Here is a 21177-nt window from a genome sequence, read left to right as displayed (position 1 = left end):
CCCTCAGCCTTCTAAACTCCAACGAGTACAGGCCCAGTCTATTCAATCTCCCTTCATAAGCTAACCCCCTCATCTCCGGTATCAGCCTGGTGAACCTTCGCTGTACCCCCTCCAAGGCCAATATATCCTTTCGCAAATACGGGGACCAAAACTGCACACGGTACTCCAGTTGCGGTCTCACCAGTGTCCTGTACAGTTGCAGCAAGACCTCCTTGCTTTTATGTTCTACCCCCCTCGCTATAAAGGCCAACATTCCATTTGCTTTCTTGATCACCTGCAGACTGGGTTTTTGCGATTCGTGCACAAGGAACCCCGGGTCCCTCTGCACTGTAGCATGCTGCAGCTTTTCACCCTTTAAATAACAATCCCTTCACAAATATAGAAAACTCATAACTCAAGAGCATCACAAACATCAGTTTACCAATATCTGAAGTAGGAAAGTGAAACTGAAGACTTCTTAAATTCTTAAAACATGACTTAAAATAAATAAAAAGTATCAAACAGTTTTAAAGAAGTTATCAAGGAATGACGGTTTGCAGTTAGGTGGGAAATTAAGAAGTTCTTTTCCTCACTAGAACTAAGAAGACTTTTATAATCAAAAACAGTTATAATACATCGAGAAATGATTTCCATAAGAAAGCATAATTTTATATAGCAAAAAAAAGGAAGTTTAGGAAATAGAAACTTACACACAGAGGATGGCTAGAATGCACAATTATGTGACACTAACATCTATTGAAGCAGAGTTCAAAAGTTGTTATAAAAATGGCTTGAAAAAGATTACAGAGAACAGCAAGAATGATATTATGCTTAAAAACACCACTTGATTCATATCCTTGTGATTAAATCCCTCCATGGACTAGTACTTTATTATTTTTTGTACCTTTCTTTAATTCTACACCATTACAGAGCCTGGTGCTCCTCCAAAACTGGCCTTTCCTGCATCCCAATTTTAATCATTCCACCACAGGTGGCCATGCCTTCAGCCGCTGCATCTTAAATCCTAGAATTCTCTCCCTAAACCTCTCTGCCTCTCTTTCCTCATTTAAGGTTCTCTTTAAAACCAACTCCTTTAACCAAATTTTTTGTCATCTGACCTAAATATGTGGCTCTGTCAATTTTTTATTTAATAAATGAAAAAGATTATTGAAATGCAATCTATAATGAATTGTATATTTATTTCAATGCAGCAATTGACAGAGCCAGATATTAAATCCAATGACCAAATGGTGTGTTATGACAGGAACTAGTGAGTACCTGTTTCAGCCTCTGTAAAGAAAACAAATGAGAATGAAACTGGTCAGACCACCCAGCATTGACCTAGGCACTATAAAGGACAACAGCAAACCCAGCCCTGTTGACTCTGGAAAGTACATATTATAAAACCACCACCCAAAGAACCCAAGTACCAGTCCATATCTTTAGGTACATGCTGACTTTAACTTCTGAGGCACACCCCTGGTCCTTAAGTTGATACTGAGGCAGGCTTTCTAGGCCCGGTGCATTAGATGGCTATGCTCTGAGTCCTCAGGGTACCTGAACCCTACTGAGCCCTATTTATGGAGTCACCTGCATTTGTGCAGGGCCTGCCTCAGCAATCGGAGAAGGATCACCATCTTATTAAAGGGGCTGAGGGTGTGCCTTCAGCTGTGGCAGCACTCTGACAGAAGCCCCATTGCCTGAAGCCTGCTTCTCTGCTCTTCGAAGCTTCACATTCATCTCCAGTGGTTACCTGGAGTGTTTGAGTTCCTGGTTCCAGGAGATCCATGGTTGGCCTATTTAACTAATTTATCACTCTATTGACCTCACTGTTGAGGCAAATTCATGGTTGTCTGCTCGCAAATCCTGTAACCACTTTGTGCTATGCTACATGCATCTCTCCATTAGGATTGTCATTCTTTCAATTGAGGATACCATGCATTACTTGCCAGAGAAATGTAGCCCCCATGTCATGGATGGACTCTTCATGGATCTTCACTTAACCCCCTAATGATATTCACACATTCGATACATCAGCTAAAGCCTCTGTTGCTCTGATGATGAAACACAAAGCTTGCCATCTGCAACAAGCTGAACATCTTCAGGTCTCTCCTCAATCCTCTGAGAGAAGTGGCCGCAACTAGCATTCCTCCACTGCTGCCTTCAGGGCATCCATGAACTGCTCAAGAGATAGTTCCATGTACAACAGGACTGACCAACATGAGTGTAACTGCGCTGGTGGAGGATATGCAGACATCAGGTGGTGCAGTTTCTTCAGCTGATATTGTATTCTGTGAGCTTTCCAATGTGGCTGTATCCCTGATCTTTTCCTCCGCTGCTGCTGGATCTGGTAGGGATAAACTATTGAAGTGAAACCTGTCGTCATTCAACCAAGGCCCCCGACCTCTCCTTGGAAACAAGCTTACACTGGCAGTTAGGACCTACACAGGTTTCTTATGCCAAATATTGCGTCAGGAATGCTGTACACAACCAAATCTTTACACATTTTCCACATGCTCCTACACCTGACTTGCCTGCAGTGACAGGCCGTAGCAACTTATCCAATCTGGACAGCCTTCTTCTCCACTGGTGTTACCACAGTGATAACAGCTGCTCCATCTCTGCTACAATGGTGCTCCCTGGCATTTTTAACACACTTACTGCCATCATGAACATGGGTAATGCTAGTCCCACCTCCTGATCACTCTAACTACTAAACACTCTGAGGCAGTGGAAAAGTGGCGTACCACGCTGCTGGGTGGGAATGGTGAGGCAGCCATTAAGCCAACTTACTGGCATTCACCCAGGCCCGAGAATGAGTTTTGGGTGCATTATAACTACATGCTTCAAAGTTAACATTGGTGCCTGGCATTGCCCATGCATGGGTCTACCACCTGGCCTCAAATTTCATTAGTTTATTTCACTTAATACCGGGTTCTCAGTTGTCAACTGTGAAGACCACACATTTTTCTAGTCTGTAACAGGTCATGAAACCACTTTCTGTACTGCATCTGGGTTGTAGCAACATCATCTCAGCTGTTGAAGACTTCTGCCACCTCCAATCATGCTTTCTTGATGATGCTTATTGGCCTCCTCCTGTCTTCAGGAAAGTGGACCTGCAAGCTATCATGGACTGCTTTACAAAAAGGTGGTTCAAGTGAGATGTTGCTAAAACATGGGACAACCCTTCCTCTTTCAACCATCATCTCTATACTATCTTCAGAGATGTCCTCCTGTTCTGTCATACCTCTTCAACTGCTGCACAGGTGAGGTAAAAAAAAACAGCTGCATCTGAGCTGTCAGCACTTGGGCTTACCCTCCACCAAGAACTAAATAGCTCTCTCAATGGCAATCCCTTAATTAGCTGATAGGTTAAGTATAGGAGAAATCCTGCCTGCCCTTGTGTGGTCAGGCTCACTGGTCAGTCGATCAGTATTCCACTGGACACACAGGTGCAAGTGTTTTACCCTGCAGGGCAAATCCCACCTCTCTTTGTGCCTGCAAGATTGCAGTCCATCTGAAAATGTATCAACCGCCTAGGGAATCAGTTACCAGTGGCTTGCAGTGGTATGCTGCTGCTTGTGAGACGCCAATAAAGTCCACTGCGACCCATGGAAAGAACAAGAGGGAAAAAGGTTCAAGGCTACTGTAACTTTAATGGCTACAGACAGGACATAGCTAACATCACAGTGAGACCTCAGCTTTCGCTCAATGAGGATGTGAGGGAAAGAGGAAGAAGACAAGGGGAGGAAAAGTGAGGTAGGAGGGATATGGAGGAGAGTGGGTGAGCAAGTGAGGATGGGGGGGTGGACAGAGTCCTGCATAACTCACACTGAAGAATGAAACAGAAATGAGGCATGAAGTGGAAAAAAAATTAGTAGGCTGCATTCATCATTATCCCTCATATTTGAGAATGTTAGTACATTATAATAGCAATAGGGGCTGTGATAACAGAAAACATTGGATTAGCAACAGAAAATTACAGCACCACATTTTGCAGGTTAGCACTGGTTCAGAATACACATTTGCACCTTTCAGCATTAAACAAATTATGTCTGCTGTATACTTCCACACAATGAAGCTTTAAGACATTAAAATTAGGTTAGTTTCAAAGCTACGTATTATTTTTTATGGGAAACCGTGAAAGCAAAACTAAAAATGATTGTTGAGTTTTAAAATCACATTCTTTCTATCCCACTGTGAATTTTTGAAGTACAGTAAAGATGTGTGGCAGTTTATATTTTTTCTTTGCAAGTCAAAGCTCTTAATGCCTTTCATTACTTTTGTATCAAAATGAATTGACATCAACATTTAGCAGCTGGCAGAATACAAATTTCCATGGTCTTAAATATGTTGAAATAACTTTGGAAAGAACACCAGAATGACAATTTTTTCCACAACTGAAGTTAATTTCTACTATGTCTTAGTTGTCACTAACCCATTAGTCAGCAAGTCCACTGAAAAGCAACTGGAGCTTAAAAGTTGGAGCAAGTCACAATTTTATAGGTATGGGCAAGGCTGTTTATCTCTATTAATTACATTTATCACCTTTCCAAAAGAAAAGTTGCTTTGTATGTTCTATATTATTTTGTTTAAAATATGCATACAGATGCACCAAATGTTTGCTGCACAGTTGATGTACTCTGCCTATTTCCCTCTGAAACTACATGGGTGCACCTTAGAACTTTATAGTGAACTATTCTGAGTTGAAAGGAACAACAAAATTTATGTTCCAGAAACGGTGAGTTGTATCCCCAAATGGCGGTAAAGTGCTCAATAAATCATCCGGTCTCTAAAAATATCATAAAGCTACAGACAGACATGAGGTAACTACCAGTTACATATTATCTTTATGTACATGCACATAGGCACACTCTCAATTAAAGTCACGAAGAAACGTATTCCAGAGGCATGCCGAGTTATCACAGAGCTTGTTGCATGACTATTTTCTTGGTTTGAATAACTATCATGTCAAACATAGACTTGCTGACATTCATGAGGCTGTTAAAGACATGTAGGCTCTTCAGGGTGGTTCCCAGTCAATGGAAATCAGAATGTTGCCCCAAAATAAATTGTGGCATTAAAATGTAGAAGCCATCTCAGAAGACCCCACGCACTAACCTCCTAAAAATTGCCCAGTAAATTTCAACTTCAGTTGGATAATTACTCTGCGTCTGGAAACCGAGAGGGCAGCATGGTGGCACAGTGGTTAGTATTGTTGCCTCACAGCGCCAGGGACCCACATTCAATTCCTGGCTTGGGCCACTGTCTGTGCAGACTCTGCTCGTTCTCCCCATGTCTGCATGGGTTTCCTCCAGGTGCTCCAGTTTCCTCCCACATTCCAAAAGACGTGCTGGTTAGGTACATTGGCCATGCTAAATTCTCCCTCAGTGAACCGAACAGGTGCCGGAGAATGGCGTCAAGGGGATTTTCATAGTAACTTCATTAAAGTGTTAATGTAACGCTATTTATGACACTAATAAATAAACTTTAAAATGCTGATTTAAAGACTTTGGTCTTTTGGTTTGTTCTAATTCACATGGCAAAATTATTATCCAGGAAAAGTTAGATGGATTAAAACAAGTTCTAAGTCGTGAGTAACAACACTACTAACACCTCCAATCCCCACTGAACGCCCCCTCCCCCAATTAAACCTCATGATGATCTGACTGGTTCCACACACTGACTACCATCCTGACACCCCCTGGCTAACTGTTTCCCATGCAATTACCCTCCTGAACCCTGACTACCCCAACCTCTTACCCCTCTCCCACAACCAGCATACACCTACCCTGTCCAACCCATCCTACCCCAATACCTTACACACTTACTTTCTCTCCTAGTTTGTTTAATTGACTAAGACATTTAAACCTACCCATAACATATCAGCTGCTGCTGTAAAAAGGGAGCACAGCTTTGCTTTCACTGTACTCCAACTAGAAATACTCCAGCAGTAGCAACACTTCACATTTCTCAGCAGATCAGGTCAGGAGTCTGGATAAAAAAATGTGCAGTTCCAGACCAAGGTAATAAAAATAGAAACAGAGTGGCAATCTGACAGTGATTGCCACTTCACCGAAGAATCAGCCCATCTTTTTTTAAAAAGAGTAAAAGGGTTTGAATTGGTAGAAGGAAGTAAATTGAATAGGACAGTGGAAAGAAAAGAAGACTTGCATTAATGTAACACTTTTCACAACCACTGGAAATCTCAAAGCACTTTACAGTCAAGCAAGTACTTTCTGAAATGTAGTCCCTGTTGTAATGTCAGAAATGTGGCCGCCAAAAGAGGTCATAGATGTGGCGATTCGGGGATTTTCACAGTGACTTCATTGCGGCATTAATGTAAACCTACTTGTGACACTAATAAATAAACTTAAACAATTGCCCACATTTGGCTCATATCCCTCTATGCCCAGCTTACCCATGTAACTGACTAAACACTTTTTAAAAGATGAAATTGTATCCATCTCTACTACTACCTCTGGCAGCTCGTTCGACACTCACCAGCCTCTGTGAAAAAATTGCCCTTCTGAATCCTTCTGTATCACTTTAAACTTATGCCCTCCAGTTTTAGATTCCCCTACCTTTGGGAAAAGACATTGACTATCTACCATATCTATACCCTTCATTATCAAAAAAATCACTCCAAGCCTCCTCAGCTCGAGGAAAAATGTCCCAGTCTATCCAACCTCTCCTTATAACTCAAACCACCCGGTAGCATCCTAGTAAATCTTTTCTGCGCTCTTTCTAGTTTAATGATATCCTTTCTATAGAAGGGCAACCAGAACTTTACACAGTATTCCAAGTATGGCCAACTAATGTCTTATACAACTTCAATAAGACATCCCAACTCCGTATTCAATGTTCTGAGCAATGAAACCAAGCATGCCGAATGCCTTCTCCACCACTCAGCCCACCTGTGGCTCCATTTTCAAGGAGCTATGAACCTGCACTCCTAGATCTTTTTGTTCTATAACTCTCCCCAATGCCCTACCATTAACTGAGTGGGTCCTTCCCCATTCGAAAATGCATCATCTCAAATTTATCAAAATTAAACTCTATTTGCCATTCATTGGTCCACTGGCCCAATTGATCCTGTTGCAATCCAAAATAACCACGATGCCACCAATCTTGGTGTCATCTGCAAACTTACTAACTATGGCTTCTAAATTTTCATCTAAATCATTAATATAAATACAAATAACAGTGGACCCAGCATCAATACCTGAGGCACACTGCTGGTCACAGGCCTCCAGTTTGAAAAACAACCCTCAGAAGCACCCTCTGTCTTCTGTCGTCAAGCCAATTTAGTATCCAATTGACTATCTCATCCTGGATCCCGTGAGATTTAACTTTATGCGACAACCTACTATGCGGTACCTTGTCAAAGACCATGTGGACAACGTCGACTGCACTGCCCTCTTCTACCTTCTTGCTTACCCCTTCAAAAAACTCAATCAAGTTCATGAGACATGATTTTCCACTCACAAAGCCATGCTGACTGTCCCTAATCAGTCCTTGCCTCTCTAAATACCTGCAGATCTTGCAGGTATTTCACAACTTATCCACTACAGATGTTGGGCTCACCAATTTCTAGTTCCCATGCTTTTCCCTGCAACCCTTCTTAACCAAAGGCACAACATTTACTACCTTCCAATTTTCAAGCACCTCGCCTGTGGCTGTTGATGATTCCAATATCTCTGCTTGGAGAGCTGCAATTTCCTCCCTAGCCTACCACAACGTCCTGGGATACATTTTATCAGGTCTCAGGGATTTATCTAGCTTGATGCATTTTAAGACTTCCAGCATCTTCTTCTCTGTTACGTGTATGCTCCTCAAGACATCACGGTTTATTTCCCCAAGTTCCTGAACATTCATGCCTTTCTCAACAGTAAATACTGATGAGAAATATTCATTTAGGATTTCACCCATTTCTTGTGGATCCACACACAGATGATTTTGTTGATCCTGAAGAGGCCGTACTTTCTCCCTAGATACTCTTTTGCCCTTTATGTATTTGTAGAAGCTCTTTGGATTCTCCTTTGTCTCATCCTCTTTTTGCCCTCCTGAGTTTTCTATTAACTCTACTCCAACCAACTCAGTAGTCTTCAAGGGATCCACTTGATCCCAGCTGCCTATGCATGTCATATGCCTCCTTCTTTTTGACCAGGGCCTCAATATCCTGAGTCATCCAAGGTTCCATAAGAACATAAGAAATAAGAGCAGGAGTAGGCCATCTAGCCCTTCGAGCCTGCCCCGCCATTCAATAAGATCATGGCTGATCTGAAGTGGATCAGTTCCACTTTCCCGCCTTTTCCCCATAACCCTTAATTCCCTTGACTGTCAAAAACCTATCTACCCGTATCTTAAATGTATTTAGCGAGGTAGCCTCCACCACTTCAACGGGCAGAGAATTCCAGAGATTCACCACCCTTTGAGTGAAGAAGTTCCTCCTCAACTCTGTTCTAAACTACGCCCCCCTTATCTTGAGGCTGTGCCCTCTAGTCCTGCTGTCCTTTCTGAGCGGGAAGAATCTCTCTACTCTACCCTATCCATCCCTTTCATTATCTTATACGTCTCTATAAGATCCCCCCTCATCCTTCTAAACTCCAACGAGTACAGACCCAGTCTATTTAGTCTCTCTTCATAGTCTAAACCCCTCATCTCCGGTATCAGCCTAGTGAACCTCCTCTGCACTCCCTCCAAGGCCAAAACATCCTTGCGCAAGTGCGGCGACCAAAACTGCACACAGTACTCCAGCTGCGACCTCACCAGTGTCCTGTACAGTTGCAGCAAGACCTCCCTGCTTTTATATTCTATCCCCCTCGCTATAAAGGCCAGCATCCCATTCGCCTTCTTGATCACCTGCTGCACCTGCAGACTGGGTTTTTGGCAACTCATGCACAAGGACCCCCAGGTCCCTCTGCACCGTAGCATGCTGCAGCTTTTCGCCCCTTAAATAGTAATCCCTCCTACTATTATTCCTGCCAAAGTGGATAACCTCACACTTGCTAACATTGTACTCCCATGTACTCCCTCGTTCTACTAGCCTTGCCCTTCACTCTAAAAGGAATGTGTTACCCTGAATACTGGTTAATACACTTTTGAAAGCCTTTAGAATACGTGGACAACAAACTCCTGCAAACGTCAATGTGATAATAATCAGATTTTTGGATTCTGTGATGTTGATTGAGGGATAAACATTAGCCATGTCATTGGTACTAATTCTCCTTCTCTTCTTCAAAATATGAACATAGGAATGCCATCCAGCCCTTCAAGCCTGCTCCATCATTCAACTAGATCATGGCTGATCTTCTACCTCACCCCCATATCCCTTGATATCTTTAATACCTAGAAATCCACTAATTTCTGTCTTGAACATGCTCAATAACTGAGCCTCCACAAACCTCTGGTGCAGAGGAATTAGAAACAGACAGCAAATGCTAGCTTAGTCAGCAACAACATCCCATCCAAGAATAACAAATTGGTGGCAGAGAGAGATTTCATTAAAGAACATTCTGGGAGAAGTCAGCAGTCACATCTACTAAAAAGTGGGAAGGGAGAGAACTGGTGTCAAGAAGTGGGTAAGCCTGAAACTCTACATTAATGTTTCCCTCCTTCCTCCACTGACCAAAAGGGTAAGAAGTCTCACAACACCAGGTTAAAGTCCAACAGGTGTATTTGCTAACAAAAGCCACTAGCTTTCAGAGCACTACTCCTTCATCAGGTAAGTGAAAAAAAAGGGCACAGACATTACAGGTCATTAAGTGATGAGACCAACAAACACAGCTGATTGGTGAGTAACTCCTGGTGGGTATTTCCAAACCATATTAAATTGAAACTTTTTTAGGCAAGGGTAGGGAACTATTTGCTTTCTTTCTTTTCCGAAAAAAAATTATAAGGTTTTTAAACTTAAAGGGTTTACTCATGTCAGGAGAGCTCAAAGCTGTGGTTTGCACTTCTTGCTCCATGTGGAAGCCGGGCATATTTCCAGTGGCCGGGGCCGTGCAGGAAGCGTGTCCAGCTCCGCTCCTGGAAGCTTGAGTTTCGGAGCTGGAACAGTGGCTGGATACACTGTGGAGCATTCACGAGTCTGAGAGCATTGTGGGTAGCACATTTAGAGAGGAGATCACACTGCAGCTGAAACGACTTGAGGAAGGAAAGGAATGGATGACCACCAGGCAGTCCAAGAGATGTAGGCAGATAGATCAAGAATCCCCTGGGGTCTTGTCCACAAATTGGTATTCCATTTTGGAAGCTGATGAGGGTGTTAGTTCCTCCAGGGAGTGCAGATAGACACGAGCTTCTGACACCACAAACAGCCTGTCTGTACAGGGGAGGTGGGAGGTGGGGGGTGGGGGGTGGGGGGAAGAGAGGCAGGGCAATAGTAATGGGAAATTCAATAGTGAGGGATACAGATAGGCACTACTGTGGCCATCGACATGACTCCAGGATAGCATGTTGCCTCCCTAGTGCTAGGGTCCATGATGCCACTGATGGTTGAAGGCAGGACAGAATTGGCAACTCAGCATTCTAGGATATAGAATCTTCAGATGAGACAGGGAGAAGGTAAAAGAGGAGAAGGCATTGCGTTATTAGTTCAGGAGTCAGTTACTGCAGTACAGAGTGATGATATATTGGAGGTGGCATCAAATTTTGTGGGTAAAGCTTAAGAATAAAAAAGGACAGGCAGCCATATTATTAGGTTATTATTATACACCCAAGATAGTCAGAGGGATATTGAGGAGCAAATCTCTAGGTCCGAATGAATTATGCCCCAGGCTGCTATGAGAGTCAAGGGAGGAAATTGCAACGGCTCTGACCCAAATTTTCAATTTTTCTCTGGCCACAGGGGAGATGCCAGATGACTGGAAAACAGCTATTTGGTTATATGGTTCTGCTATTTAAGAAGGGTTGTAGAGAAAAACGACAGAACTACAGACCAGTGAGTCTCACGTCAGTAGTAGGAAAACTATTAAGAGAAATTTCTGAAGAAGAGCATCTTTCTCCACTTGGAGAGGCAAAGCTTGATCAGGGATAGTCAATTTGGCTTCATTAGAGGGAGGTCATACCTAACAAATTTAATTGAATTTTTTGAGGAGATGACCAGGTTTGTAGACGAGGGTAGCGCAGTCTAAAAGTAGTTTATATGGATTTCAGCAAAACCTTTGACAAGGTCCCACATGGGAGACTTATAAAGAAAATAAATTCACATGGGATACAGAGTAATTCGATAAAGTGGATTCACTTGGAGGATGTTGACAGAAGGATGCTTCAGTGACTGGAAGCCAGTGTCCAGTGGCACACCACAGTGATCTGTGTTAGGCCCCTATCATTTGTAATTTATATAAATGACAATGATGATTATATGAGGGGTAGGATTAGTAAGTTTGCAGAAGACACAAAGATTGGATGGGTGGTCAACAGTGAGGCAGAGCGTCTTGGGCTACCAGAAGATATAGACAGAATAGTCAAATGGACAGATAACTGGCAGATGGATTTTAACCTTGAAAGGTGTGAGATTATGGACTTTGAAAGGAGTAATTTGACAAGAAAGTATTCAAGGAATGGTAGGGCACTAGGAAGTTCTGTGGAACAAAGGGATCTTGGCATGTTTGCCCATAGATCTCTGCAAACGGAGGAGCATGTTAGGAGGTGGTGAAAAAGACATATGGGACATTTGCCTTTATCAATCGAGGCATAGATTACAAAAGCAGAGAAGTTATGCGAGAGTTGTATAGAACTTTGGTAACGCGACAGCTACAGCACTGTGTACAGTTCTAGTTGCCACATTATTGGAAGGATGTGACTGCACTGGAGGGGATGCAGAGGATTTTTACCAGGATGCTGCCTGGGATGGAACATTTAAGTTATGAAGAGAGGTTGGATAGGTTTAGGTTGTTTTTGTTGTAGCAGCGAAGATTGAGGCACAACCTGATCACAGTGTACAATATTATGAGAGACATACACTGAGTGGATGAGGAGTTGAAGGGTCAGTCACGAGGGGACAAAAGTTCAAGGTGAGGGGCAGGAGGTTTGGGAGAGGGGGTTGCGATGAAAACCTTTTTACCCAGAGGGCGGTGATGGGCTGGAATGTGCTGCCTGGGAGGGTGTTGGAGGCGGGTTGCCTCATATCCTTTAAAAAGTATCTGGATGAGCACTTGGCACATCATAACACTCAGGACTATGGGCCAAGTGCAGGCAAATGAGATTAGGTGGGAGTTCAGGTGTTTCTAATGTATCAGTGTGGGACACGATGGGCTGAAGGGCATCTTGTGCACTCTATGATTCTATTCTATGATAAGAAAATAATCCTAAACCTCTTATTCTAAGACTGTGTGCCCTCCTAGTTCTATAAACATCCTTTCTTCTTCTACCGAGCCCTGTAGGAATTTTGTATGCTTCAATATGAGATCACTTTTCATTTTTCTAAGCTCCAGAGAATATAGTCCCGGTTTCCTCAATATGCCCTCATGGGACAATCCCATTATTTCAGGGATCATCAGTCTGGTGAAAGCCTGTGGCAGTCCCTCATTGGCAACTATATCCTTCTTTAGATAGAGGATCAAAAGTCCTCAGTGTATGGCACACTCCAAGTGTGATCTCACCAAGGCTGTATCTAATTACATCAAGGTCAACATACCATTTCCCTTCATAATTAATTGCTGCACCTGTATGTTCGCTTTCAGTGACTTTTTAACAAAGACACTCAGATTCCTTTGAACACAACACTTCCCAATCTCCCACCATTTACAAATTCTGTCTTTCCTACCCTAGTGGATAACTTCACATTTTTCCACATTATATTCCATGTCCTAGCCCACTCACTTAGCCTGTCCAAATCCCTTGCAACCATGCTGCACTCCCATCTAAATTTACAATACCAGGTTCAAGTCCAATAGGTTTATTTGGTATCATGAACTTTCAGAGTGCTGCTCCTTCATCAGTTCACAAAAACAGCATATATAGACAGAGACTCAATTGCAAGATAATGATTGAAATGCGACAGTGCAACACTCCCTCAATAGTGCAGTTGAGTTTCAGCTTTGATTTTTGTACTCAAGCCCTGGAGTGGGGCTTGAACTCGGAACCAGAGGTGACAGTGCCACCAACTGAGCCACAGCTCACATCCTATGTAGAAAACAATGAAAATAGGGTTAAAGGAGAAAAGGGGTCAAAAGGGTGAGTACAGATAAATGTTTTATATATCTGACTTTGAGTGGTTTTAGCAATAGATATTTTGATGATTTGGTGTCTTTATTAATATTTTTAATATTAATTGCAGCATCAGTACATGAACGGCAAATAATTAAATCTGGTCCTGGATATCCAGAGCTGCCTGACATCTAACAATGAAATCACAAAAGGTTTTCATTAAACTTGATGTATAATCTATGCAACACCCTCAAATTGATTTTGTAGATGAATGAGGAGGGTTTGTTGATTGCTTTCAGTAAGATTTTAAATGTTGATTTTTGCCTCAATACTGAAATCCCAGCTGCTCTGAGAACTGACCTTAAAAGTTTGACAGTAATTCTTTTTGTACCTTTCCTTGAAGTATACAGCATACTGCTTTTAAACAGACACAGCCTCCAGGCACCAAAATGGTAGCAATTTAAAACCCTTACCCATTTCTCATCAACTGTGATGAGTTGCGTGTCTTGAGTTTGAGTCTTTGCTAGTCGCCATGCAGAAGTGCTCAATGACCTGCAGTACAAGACAAAAAAAAGAGTAGAAAGTGTTTCATACTGCTACATGGCATAGACAGATGAACCTTGCATAAACAGGTTGGTTATTAATATTAATCTTTAAAAAAAGGATTCAGACAGAAAATATAGCAGTCCTGAAATCCTATTTCTCCCCAGTTAATTCTGTCTGTTTAATTCCTGTCAAAGTCCCATTCAGCAGTTCACAACAGGCTGCACTTTACATCAGCCTGCAGGCTTTCGATCAGAGACTGCCAATAGCAATGACTGTACTGAAGTGTGCGAATGCATTTGGCTTGTCACGAATAGACAGTGCAACGAGACACCAAGTTCCAAGAGATTTTTTACAGCAAGCTTTTGTTAAGTACCCAGCATAGTTCAATGATTACACAAGTTTAAAGAAATTCCAAATATATATTTGTAATATTTATCCCCACACAACATTTAGGAAAACTGCAATTTACGAGCAAAGTACTTTTAAAGAATTGAATATTATGTATTTTAGTTCATTCTCAAATCCTTCATTTTTGGCACACTATTTTAGACACTCTAATATTCAACTTTCCAATGGTCTTTAAACTTGTATTACAGATATCTAATTGACAAAATGATCAGAAAAACTTAGGTTGAAATTAATCGTCTAAACAATACCTTTCCAATTCAAATTTTTGTTACTTTTTTTAATTTAACAAGCAACACATCAATACAAATGCAGCATAAATATGAGCTTACTCCTCAGGATGCGTCACAGAATGAAATTCTGGTAAACAAGTACCTCAGCAGGAGTCTACAACTTTTAAGTGTGATGCCAACTGATAAATGATCCAATACTTGCAAAGAGGGATCCTATAACCAGCATGGACACTGGGGATGCAGAAATCCAGTCAAATTTAGTTGCAGAACCTTTATTTTTTTTTAATTTGGTTTGCCACTTGGTAAACAGCCAAATTGACAGGCAATCTGGCTGCAGGCAGGAAAACCAGTGACACAAAACCACAGATGGGGAACAGTCCCTGATAATCAGTCGGAAGAAAAAGTTGGAGAATGGGGCTGTGGGATCAGGAGTTTGGAGGAAGACAGATGCAATTGTGGGAGGGAGAGAAGCTAAAGGGGGGGCTGGGGAAGGGTGTGGTCATGGAGGAAGTTGCTTGCAAATATGGCTTCTGTGCTTCAGGGTGAGATGTGAGGAACATTCTACAATCATAGCAGGACAGAGAGAAAGGGGCAGGAGTAAACTAAAAGTATCTTTGAAGCACCAGAGAGAACACGCCTACTTCTTTTGGCCCACACGAAATGACGTGAAAGAATGCTGCACTTAGCCTCTTGAACTGACAAATCCTACCTCCCTTTCACTGCCAGGTTCCCCAAACCCTGAAAAACTCAGGCAGCACTCAAATCAGGCTCCCAATTTACTATATTGGTAAAGTGTCCTCACTCCCCAAGGCAGGACACTGACACGTTTCTAAAGCTGCTATGGTGTACAAAGCGCCGATTTACTCCCACTAACCACCAGTTGGAAGGGGCATGAGAATTAACATTGAGACCTATATGTCCAATATCAGCATTCATGAATCTGGCTTGGAAAACAACTAAACAGCATATAAATTATTTCAAACGAGCACAGGCAATGAATAACAAAGGAAGTGGAACACAGAAACAAATTGAATGAATATCAGAATTGAGCATTAAATACATTTATTTAGGACAGGAGATTGTATGAACGAAGGAGCCATAAGATACAAAGGAATAGTACACTAGATACACCCAGGTAAAAGTACACAGGACACCATGGGTCTGGTATTCACTGCCAACGAGTTTATTTATACTCTGTATTATGGGGAAAATAAATATAGGAAGAAGGAACCAATAGAGACACTTAACAGGCAAGTTTGATTGAAGAAAGGAATTACTGAGGATAATTTATGAAACTGCAATCCAATGCCAGGGGGAGGGGGAAATGCAAAGAGGAACAGCTAGAACTGTGTCATTGTGTAAGACACTAGTCAGATTTTACTTAGTGCATTATATGCAACTTGGTTAACAAATCCTAACCTTGAAGTTACAGAGGTAAGCTACAATAGAATTTATATGGAAGTCCAAAAGAACTAAAGCAAATGTCTACGGCTGCTGAAAGTCTGAAATAATAAAAATACCGGGGAAGTTGGAAATCTGAAACAAAATCAGAAAATGCTGGATGTGGGAGCAATTGTAGAGAAAGATGATTAAAATTTCAGGTTTGTGGCCTTTCATCAGAACTGGAAAGGTTCAAAATGTTTTAAACAGCTAAAAAGAGGTGGGGGGGGGGGGAGAAAGGAAATTCTGGTTTACTTCTATGCATTGCATTTAAGACAGATATATTGGCTTTGGAAGATGGGACAGGACAGATTCACCAGGAAAACATAGGGGCTAAAAGGATTGAATTATCAAGACAAATTTGAATTAGGTCTGTATTTTTTTGAGATTTGAAAAACAAGTGATTATCTAACTACAGTGCTTGTTGATAAAAATAAAGTTGTGAAGTCCAGAATAAGAGAGCATAATCTTAAAATAAGAGCTCAGCCGTTGAGAAACAACGTCAGGAAGCAATTCACATACAGAGTAGTGTTAACTTGAAGCTCTCATCCCCCAAAAAGTTCTTGAAGCTAGGTCAATTGAAAAACTCAGCATTGAGGTTGATAAGCTTTTCATTGAGTAACAGTATTAAGGGATATGAAACCAACTGAGGTCTGAATAACTGACTAAGTCTAAATAGCCTTCTCAAGTTCTTTGGCATCTTGCATAGCTAATGTCTTCTGTGACATTAAAAAAATACATACTTTGGTCATTTTCCATTTTTGCTCAGAATTTTTTTAAAAACACATAACTTATAAGTCTTCAAATTACTTCAATTAGAAAGTTGCCTTATTTGTGGATACGCAGATGAACACATTCTTCAGGTAAAATACTGAGGAAGTCTGCAAAAAATAGCTTTTCTCTCACATGGATTATAGCTCCATAGCACACTTGAGACAAAAAGGATGCAGGTTTTCCACAGGACTGAACCCTGCACTGAGAATTTTAAAATCCGTTTTTCAGATAAATCCATGCAGTACTTTGATACAAGTTTGAGGTTACAACAAGCAGCAGCTTTGTAGGTGTCATCTAATGTTACACCCTTGATATTGCTAAAGATGCAGTCACTGCTCTAACAGAATGACCTCTGATATTCCCAGAATGTTGTCTCCATGCCAAATTAATAAAACAATGCAAAATGCACTCCACTAACCAGTCTGCAATTCACTGTTTGAAATAGGTTTACCAAAGTTCAAGGATGAGACAAACAGCTGTCTAGACTTGCGAAAAGGCTTTGTTCTGTCTACAGTGCAACAAAGAGTGCATTTAGCACCCATGTACTGAAAGCGCCATTCAATCCGTGACATATGAAGAGGTGAACAAAGAAACTGCAATTTTTTTTGCAAAGTATCAGACAACCTTGGGGAGAAATGTAGTACTAAGCTTTAGAATAGCCCTGTTTTCACATCAGACAAGATGTGGTGGGTGCACAACTGTGAACTGAAGTTCATCTTGCCCAAAACAAAACCTAAAAATATAGCGATATTCTCCAAGAAATTTAAAATCATAGGAGCAAAGCAGTTTGATTCGTATAAAGTAAATCAAACAGTATTCAAAGAAGATTCAACTTCCATATTTCTTTTTGTGAAGATTTTTTCATGGGAACATGAAAGGCTGTTACAGCTATGTTATAACCGAAAAGCTTTGTGACATCTTTTCTCAAGTTGGTGAAGTATAAATACCGTGTGAGAAAATAATTTGAGCACCACAATACATTTTTTCTACTTGGTATTGCAGGGTTTATTGGTAAGTTTCTAGAAGTGCCTTCTGAAGAACTTAGCAACCCTGAACACTGTAAAGCTTTCGCCTGTGTCTATCTCACACAATAGGAAGGTTGCTAAAAGATAAGACTCTCAAAGATCTGCAGCGGATTTGGTTCCCAAACTGTAGAAAATCTTGAATGAAATAGAGCAAATCAGTGGCCTAATGCTATGGTACTCAATGTTTGGAGAAGCAAAGCTGCTGACATCATTTGTCAGAATGATAGGGAGTGGGATAGCTTGATCTTGGGTTTGGACATAGCTCGGCACAACTTCAAGGGCTGTACCGTTCTATGTTCTATTTTGGCCCATAGTTCGGAATTTTAAAGAAACCTGGGAATGGTAGGAAAATAAAAGTTATGGAACAGAGGAATAAGCCCCAATACTAAAAATGGCAAAATACTACAAATGGCTGCACTGCTAACTTATGGATCAGAAGCTCAGAGCTTAGCACTTTTTGAAATAGGTAAAATGAGCCACCCTAATATTCCCCATTTTTTGAGTTTAACGCTGGGCATTCATCATTTTGAATGGAAGGCTGAGACTAGAGGGATCAGTTCTGGGATCTTTGTTGTTTGTAGTATATATAAATGATTTGGAGGAAAATGTAGCTGGTCTGATTAGTAAGTTCGCAGACAACACAAGAATTGGTGGAGTTGCGGATACTGAAGATGATTGTCTGAGGATATAACAAGATATGGACCAGTAGGAGACTTCGGCAGAGAAATGGCAGATGGAGTCTAATCCGGATAAGTGTGAGATAATGGTGGTGGATGGCAGTAGTGGTGGAGGCAGATTTGATAGGGTCTTTAAAGAGACTTTTGGATAAGTACATGGAACTTAGTAAGATAGAGGGTTATAGGTAAGCCTAGTAGGTAGGGACATGTTGTGGGCTGAAGGGCCTGTTTATGCTGTAGTTTTTTTATGTTTCTATAATGCATTTTGGAAAGTCCAGTGCATCTAGAAATTATACATTAAATGGCAGGACCCTTAGGAGTATTGACAGGCAGAGCGATCTGGGCATACATGTCCATTGATCATTGAAAGTGGCAACACAGGTGGATAAGGTAGTCAAGAAAGCATATGGTGTGCTTGTCTTCATCAGTCAGGGCATTAAGTATGAAAATTGGTGGGTTATGGAATATTAATTAGGCCTCATTTAGAATATTGTGTACAATTCTGGTTGCTACACTACCAGAAGGATGTGGATGCTTTGGAGATGGTGCAGAAGAGGATTACCAGGATATTGCCTGGTCTGGAGGGTATTAGCTATGAGGAAAGGTTAGATAAACTTGGTTTGTTCTCACTGGAATGACAGAGGTTGAGGGGTGACTTGATAAAGGTCTATAAGATTGAATGGCATGGACAGAGTAGACAGATACTTTTCCTAGGGTAAAAAAGTCAAGTACTAGGGGACATAGGTTTAAGGTGCGTGGAGAAAAGTTTAGAGGAGATGTGCGAGGCAAGTTTTTTTTACACAGAGGATGGTGAACATCTGGAACGCGCTGCCTGCGGAGGTAGTGGGAGCAGATATGATAGCGCCACTTAAGGGGCAACTTGACGGAATATATGAATAGGATGGGAATGGAAGGATACTGTAAGTGCATATGGTATTAGTTTAGGCAGGCATCATGATCGGTGCAGGCTTGGAGGGCCGTAGGGCCTGTTCCTGTGCTGTACTTTTCTTTGTTCTATGTGTTAAGATTTTCTATTTATATGAAACAAAGTGAATACAGCCCAATTCACAAATTATTGGGCTTACTGATGGCCCTAAATGAGTGGTCAGTCTGAAGTGATCACTGGAAAATGATGGTCAAGTCACACCATGATTATGTACAATCCATAATATAAGAGTAATGATCTATAACGTAGCAGTAATTTGAGTTTAAAGACCAACAGACCTTGCAAATCAATATTTTAAAATTTACAGTTCAGTTACTTTGAGTGGCCAACTAAATTTGGGGAAAAAGTGGATTTCAGTCTTCTTGCCATGTAAGAGAAGGCCTTATCAAAATGAAAGGGGGCTTTAACTAAAAATTCTGTAGTTCTCGCCATAAATCTGAAACATTGGGTGGAATTTTATCAACTTAATCCAGCAGGCAGACAACCTCACAACCTGAAGACTGTGCACCAGAATGATCCATGAATTTTGGTGAGTGGCAAATGACTTACAGCTGCCAAGCCCATACCCTGACTGTCCCACCATTCTCCTGCACAGCACCTCTTAGGACAACATACTTAAACTTTAAAACTTGCAGCTGCATTCATTCATCTCCATGTAGGCAATTCACATCCCATCTGAGCAATCAACACTTATACTTGCCCTGTTGCTTTCTCGCACCCTTGCCTCACAATCACTATCCAGAAAGGTGGCACCCTCCTCTCCACACAAGGCACTATGAATACATACACACCTCTCCTCTCTCTCTCCTTGCAACACAACCGGAAAGAGGCAAAGACCTGGATATCTCTTCTGGAGGGAAAAGTGGAAGGCAGCAGAAAGAAAGGTCAACCTAGGCTTAGTTGGACGACAGACGTCAGTGTGGTTGGAGTTCCAGTGGATGTGAGAGAATAATACGAAACAGATAAATGGTACACTGTTACAGCAGGAGTAGCTACAAGCGGCAACAGCAATTATTTACCTAGCAGCGAGCGCTCCAAAAGCTAGTCACTTTTGCTACCAAATAAACCTGTTGGAATTTAACCTGGTGTTGTGAGACTTCTTACTGTGTTTACCTCAGTCCAATATCGGCATCTCCAGATCAAGATTTTCTGACTCAGCTTCAGAGAATGCACCTATCGTCTAATTGAACATAAATTATTCAAGGCAGTTAGAAGATTTTTTTTAATGAATCTAATGAGGAGCTTTTTTGCTAAAGCTTTGCAGGTTAAATTCTTTGGCTGTGCTCAATTGCCCCTTAGTGACAGGGAGATTAGCAGGGGAAATACACGAGGTTACGGGGAAAGGGCTTAGTAGGGATTGTTGTTGGTGCAGGCTCGATGGGCTGAACAGTCTCTTTCTGCACTGTAGGAATTCTATGATAATGTTATGTGCCATTTGCCATCTTGTTGCCCACTCAGTTAACCAGAGCTCTTTGCAGCCTCTCTGTATTCTCTCTACAGCTTACCTTTGCACTTAGCTTAGTATCATCAGCAAACTTAGATACTCTATTCTCTGTCTCTTCATCTATGTCATGAAGATAGACTATAAACAGTTGAGGCCCCAGTACCAATCCTTGTGATATTCCACTATTCACCGCCAGCCAATTTGAAAAAGCCCTGCTGGTGCCCACCCACACTCTGCTTTCCATCCGTTAATTCACAGCAATTAACAGGAATTCCTACTACTTAGAGGAATTAGTCATTTAGAATATTTACTATTTCGTACTTACCCTCAGTTTTCAGCCTTTTTTTGGTTTTCACCTCAGTTTTGACTGCCGTTTTACTGTTGTGGTATTGAATTTTTTTTAATATGGTTGTATTTAGCTTATGTTTTTTCCCATTGCCTATCATTGTCGTTACCACTCATTTTAATGTATCTCTACAATCTTCTTGTCCTAATCCCATGGAACTGCTCTTCTTGTGGCAAACTCACAATTCATCACCTCAAATTACTATCA

The 21177-nt window shown here is 41.4% G+C and overlaps 1 protein-coding gene across 1 annotated transcript in view; it reads right to left on the bottom strand.

The window, feature by feature from the left end:
• Window positions 1-21177, bottom strand: part of ndufs4 (NADH:ubiquinone oxidoreductase subunit S4) — a 139993-nt gene that overhangs the window by 105423 nt on the left and 13393 nt on the right. The window contains exon 2 of the mRNA XM_080185642.1: window positions 13608-13686. Coding sequence (XP_080041768.1) covers window positions 13608-13686 — 79 coding nt within the window. The remainder of the gene's footprint in view (window positions 1-13607; window positions 13687-21177) is intronic.

This window comes from Carcharhinus amblyrhynchos, chromosome 1 (assembly GCF_965287045.1).
Source record: "Carcharhinus amblyrhynchos chromosome 1, sCarAmb.v2.hapA, whole genome shotgun sequence".
NCBI classification, from domain to species: Eukaryota; Metazoa; Chordata; class Chondrichthyes; order Carcharhiniformes; family Carcharhinidae; genus Carcharhinus; species Carcharhinus amblyrhynchos.
Note: the sequence above shows the minus strand (reverse complement) of the source record. Positions and strands in the feature narration are given on the sequence as shown.